The sequence below is a fragment of the Oncorhynchus nerka genome, unplaced genomic scaffold (genome assembly GCF_034236695.1).
Source record: "Oncorhynchus nerka isolate Pitt River unplaced genomic scaffold, Oner_Uvic_2.0 unplaced_scaffold_7833, whole genome shotgun sequence".
Taxonomy (NCBI): Eukaryota; Metazoa; Chordata; class Actinopteri; order Salmoniformes; family Salmonidae; genus Oncorhynchus; species Oncorhynchus nerka.
The window spans coordinates 1-5771 of NW_027033482.1; the positions used below are offsets into that span (position 1 = coordinate 1).

A 5771-nucleotide genomic window follows, 5' to 3' on the forward strand; every position below is an offset into this window, starting at 1 on the left:
TTCAAATCCCCAAGTTTACAAGGTGAAAAATCTGTTGATGTGCCCTTAAACAAGCCACTTAATAGTAATTGCCCCAGGATCACCGTTGATTACGGCAGACCTTGGCCTTGATCACATTCTCCTAGGGTGTCTCAGGGTGAGTTGGGGTATCAAATGTTTTGGTCACAAGCAGCGAATACAACAGGTGGTGAATTTATAATGAAATACGAAAAACATGTTTTCAATACATACCTTTGTATTAATACGTACTTGTATACGTGTTAAATAGGACCAAATACAAGTACCCACCTAATTATTAATGTTGGTCAGAGCTAGCGAAAGGTAATGCACTGCTTCATAGGGAACAGACGGCCATTTTGGATGTGGTTGTTCCCGAAGTGTGACATGATCTTGTGTCCACAGTGGTTTGGGAACCTGGTGACTCTGAGATGGTGGAATGACCTGTGGCTGAACGAGGGCTTTGCCAGCTACGTGGAGTATCTAGGAGCTGACTACGCTGAACCCACGTGGAACATCGTAAGACTGATCACCCTCACAGGAGGATTAATCTGATCATATAGAGTACAGTAAGACTGATCACTCTTTCAGGAGGATTGATCTGATCATATAGACTACAGTAAGACTGATCACCCTTACAGGAGGATTAATCTGATCATATAGACTACAGTAAGACTGATCACCCTCACAGGAGGATTAATCTGATCATATAGACTACAGTAAGACTGATCACCCTTACAGGAGGATTAATCTGATCATATAGAGTACAGTGAGACTGATCACCCTTACAGGAGGATTAATCTGATCATATAGAGTACAGTAAGACTGATCACCCTCACAGGAGGATTGATCTGATCATATAGAGTACAGTACGACTGATCACTCTTACAGGAGGATTAATCTGATCATATAGAGTACAGTAAGACTGATCCCTCTCTCTCCCTAGAAAGAGCAGACCATCCTGAATGATGTCCACAAGGTGTTTGCTGTGGACGCCCTGGCCTCATCTCATCCTCTGTCCCGGAAAGAGGAGGAAGTCAACCAGCCCGACGAGATCAGTGAGATGTTCAACACCATCTCCTACAGCAAGGTTCTCTATGTTCTAGAACATCTCCTACAGCAAGGTTCTCTATGTTCTAGAACATCTCCTACAGCAAGGTTCTCTATGTTCTAGACCATCTCCTACAGCAAGGTTCTCTATGTTCTAGACCATCTCCTACAGCAAGGTTCTCTATGTTGTAGACCATCTCCTACAGCAAGGTTCTCTATGTTCTAGACCATCTCCTACAGCAAGGTTCTCTATGTTCTAGAACATCTCCTACAGCAAGGTTTTCTATGTTCTAGAACATCTCCTACAGCAAGGTTCTCTACGTTGTAGACCATCTCCTACAGCAAGGTTCTCTATGTTCTAGACCATCTCCTACAGCAAGGTTCTCTATGTTCTAGAACATCTCCTACAGCAAGGTTATCTATTGTTCTCCATGTTCTAGACCATCTCCTACAGCAAGGTTCTCTATGGTTCTTCATGTTCTGGACCATCTCCTACAGCAAGGTTCTCTATGGTTCTCTATGTTCTAGACCATCTCCTACAGCAAGGTTCTCTATGGTTCTCCATGTTCTAGACCATCTCCTACAGCAAGGTTCACAGCAAGGTTCTCCATGTTTTAGGCCATCTCCTACAGCAAGGTTCTCCATGGTTCTCCATGTTCTAGACCATCTCCTACAGCAAAGTTCTCCATGGTTCTCAACATTTAAAGACCCGAAGAAAGCATGCCTCCCACCCCTTCCCATCCCACCCAGAAACGTATCAGTGCCCCTCCAACCCATCCATCCCTTGATTCAACCAGTAGATTCCTCCAATCGCCCTCTCCCCTCCCCACAATGACCAGACCCTCCACCCCCCACCCACCTTCCCCGTGGGCCTGGAATCAAAGAACATAATACAAGTCTAAATAAATATCTGTAACTGGTTTGTGTGTGTTAGGCTTTAGCTGCAATTATTCTTCAAGACACTCCCATTATTCTTCAAGACACTCCCATTATTCTTCAAGACACTCCCATTATTCTTCAAGACACTCCCATTATTCTTCAAGACACTCCCATTATTCTTCAAGACACTCCCACATCATATGGAGGAATGTGCCGACCTGATTCAGGGGACACAGTGAACAGTTGGGGACAATTTCCTCATACCATATTTCCTTGGTGTTAAATACATTCTGTGAACAAACTTAAAATGTATATGTTGATGGTTCGGATTACGGGATGCCAAAATCACATTTTTCCATATCCTGTTCCAGTTAATAAAGGGTGGTTCAGATTAAATTAAATCTGTGGACCAGGTAGAATAGAGTGTTTGTTGAGAACGTGCTAACACAGTTAACAAGATGTTCAACACCATCATCTACTGCAAGGGTTTCTCTGTTCTAGACCACATATACAACAGAGACTGGTAGAGAGTATCTCACTGTAAAACACAAGAGGTTACACCTCTCTGGTGTAGTAGTGAGCTCCATGGTTACACCTTCTCTCTGGTGTAGTAGGGAGATCCATGGTTACACCTTCTCTCTCTGGTGTAGTAGTGAGCTCCATGGTTACACCTTCTCTCTCTGGTGTAGTAGGGAGCTCCATGGTTACACCTTCTCTCTCTGGTGTAGTAGTGAGCTCCATGGTTACACCTTCTCTCTGGTGTAGTAGGGAGATCCATGGTTACACCTTCTCTGGGTTGAGCTCTGTTACTTCCTGGTGTAGTGAGTCATGGTTACACTCTCTGGTGTATGAGCCATGGTTACACCTTCTCTCTCTGGTGTAGTAGGGAGCTCCATGGTTACCTTCTCTCTCTGGTGTAAGGAGCTCCAGTTCCCTCTCTCTGGTGTAGAGGAATCATGGTTCCTTCTCTCTCTGGTGTAGTAGGGAGCTCCATGGTTACACCTTCTCTCTCTGGTGTAGTAGGGAGCTCCATGGTTCCACCTTCTCTCTGGTGTAGTAGTGAGCTCCATGGTTACACCTTCTCTCTCTGGTGTAGTAGTGAGCTCCATGGTTACACCTTCTCTCTGGTGTAGTAGGGAGCTCCATGGTTACACCTTCTCTCTCTGGTGTAGTAGTGAGCTCCATGGTTACACCTTCTCTCTGGTGTAGTAGGGAGATCCATGGTTACACCTTCTCTCTCTGGTGTAGTAGTGAGCTCCATGGTTACACCTTCTCTCTGGTGTAGTAGTGAGCTCCATGGTTACACCTTCTCTCTCTGGTGTAGTAGGGAGCTCCATGGTTACACCTTCTCTCTCTAGTGTAGTAGGGAGCTCCATGGTTACACCTTCTCTCTCTGGTGTAGTAGTGAGCTCCATGGTTACACCTTCTCTCTGGTGTAGTAGTGAGCTCCATGGTTACACCTTCTCTCTCTGGTGTAGTAGGGAGCTCCATGGTTACACCTTCTCTCTGGTGTAGTAGGGAGCTCCATGGTTACACCTCTCTCTCTGGTGTAGTAGGGAGCTCCATGGTGGTGTAGTAGTGAGCTCCATGGTTACACCTTCTCTCTCCTGGTGTAGTAGTGGCTCCATGGTTACACCTCTCTCTGGTGTAGTAGAGGCTCCATGGTTACACCTTCTCTCTCTGGTAGTGAGCTCCATGGTTACACCTTCTCTCTCTAGTGTAGTAGTGAGCTCCATGGTTACACCTTCTCTCTGGTGTTGTAGGGGGCTCCATGGTTTACCTTCTCTCTCTGGTGTAGTAGTGAGATCCATGGTTACACCTTCTCTCTCTGGTGTAGTAGGGAGCTCCATGGTTACACCTTCTCTCTGGTGTAGTAGGGAGCTCCCATGGTTACACCTTCTCTCTGTGTAGTAGTGAGCTCCATGGTTACACCTTCTCTAGTGTAGTAGGGAGCTCCATGGTTACACCTTCTCTCTGGTGTAGTAGGGAGCTCCATGGTTACACCTTCTCTTCTAGTGTATGTAGAGAGATCCATGGTTACACCTTCTTCTCTCTGGTGTAGTAGTGAGCTCCATGGTTACACCTTCTCTCTCTGTGTAGTAGGGAGCTCCATGGTTACACCTTCTCTCTCTGGTGTAGTAGGGAGCTCCATGGTTACACCTTCTCTCTCTGGTGTAGTAGGGAGCTCCATGGTTACACCTTCTCTCTCTGGTGTAGTAGGGAGCTCCATGGTTACACCTTCTCTCTCTGGTGTAGTAGGGAGCTCCATGGTTACACCTTCTCTCTCTGGTGTAGTAGGGAGCTCCATGGTTACACCTTCTCTCTCTGGTGTAGTAGGGAGATCCATGGTTACACTTCTTTCTGGTAGTAGGGAGCTCCATGGTTACCTTCTCTCTGGTGTAGTAGGGAGCTCCATGGTTACACCTTCTCTCTCTGGTGTAGTAGGGAGCTCCATGGTTACACCTTCTCTCTCTGTTACACCTTCTCTCTCTGGTGTAGTAGTGAGCTCCATGGTTACACCTTCTCTCTCTGGTGTAGTAGGGAGCTCCATGGTTACACCTTCTCTCTGGTGTAGTAGTGAGCTCCATGGTTACACCTTCTCTCTCTGGTGTAGTAGGGAGCTCCATGGTTACACCTCTCTCTCTAGTGTAGTAGTGAGCTCCATGGTTACACCTTCTCTCTCTGGTGTAGTAGGGAGCTCCATGGTTACACCTCTCTCTCTGGTGTAGTAGGGAGATCCATGGTTACACCTTCTCTCTCTGGTGTAGTAGGGAGCTCCATGGTTACACCTTCTCTCTGGTGTAGTAGGGAGCTCCATGGTTACACCTTCTCTCTCTGGTGTAGTAGTGAGCTCCATGGTTACACCTTCTCTCTCTGGTGTAGTAGGGAGCTCCATGGTTACACCTTCTCTCTCTGGTGTAGTAGGGAGCTCCATGGTTACACCTTCTCTCTCTGGTGTAGTAGGGAGCTCCATGGTTACACCTTCTCTCTGGTGTAGTAGTGAGCTCCATGGTTACACCTTCTCTCTCTGGTGTAGTAGGAGATCCATGGTTACACCTTCTCTCTCTGGTGTAGTAGGGAGCTCCATGGTTACACCTTCTCTCTCTGGTGTAGTAGGGAGCTCCATGGTTACACCTTCCTCTCTGGTGTAGTAGGGAGCTCCATGGTTACACCTTCTCTCTCTGGTGTAGTAGAGAGCTCCATGGTTACACCTTCTCTCTAGTGTAGTAGTGAGCTCCATGGTTACACCTTCTCTCTCTGGTGTTGTAGGGAGCTCCATGGTTACACCTTCTCTCTCTGGTGTAGTAGGGAGATCCATGGTTACACCTTCTCTCTCTGGTGTAGTAGGGAGCTCCATGGTTACACCTTCTCTCTCTGGTGTAGTAGGGAGCTCCATGGTTACACCTTCTCTCTAGTGTAGTAGGGAGCTCCATGGTTACACCTTCTCTCTAGTGTAGTAGGGAGATCCATGGTTACACCTTCTCTCTCTGGTGTAGTAGTGAGCTCCATGGTTACACCTTCTCTCTCTGGTGTAGTAGTGAGCTCCATGGTTACACCTTCTCTCTCTGGTGTAGTAGTGAGCTCCATGGTTACACCTTCTCTCTGGTGTAGTAGGGAGCTCCATGGTTACACCTTCTCTCGTGTAGTAGGAGCCCATGGTTACACCTCTCTAGTGTAGTAGGGATCTCCATGGTTACACCTTCTCTCTCTGGTGTAGTAGTGAGCTCCATGGTTACACCTTCTCTCTGGTGTAGGAGGGAGATCCATGGTTACACCTTCTCTCTCTGGTGTAGTAGAGAGCTCCATGGTTACACCTTCTCTCTGGTGTAGTAGGGAGATCCATG

General features: G+C 47.0%; 1 protein-coding gene across 1 annotated transcript; it reads left to right on the plus strand.

The window, feature by feature from the left end:
- Positions 1-402: 402 nt before the first annotated feature.
- LOC135566066 (aminopeptidase N-like) lies at positions 403-1087 on the plus strand (the record flags this gene model as incomplete). Its single annotated transcript, XM_065013961.1, has 2 exons — positions 403-516; positions 944-1087. Coding segments are annotated over 2 exons (258 nt in total), but the record flags the coding sequence as incomplete, so codon positions are not given.
- Positions 1088-5771: the final 4684 nt, after the last annotated feature.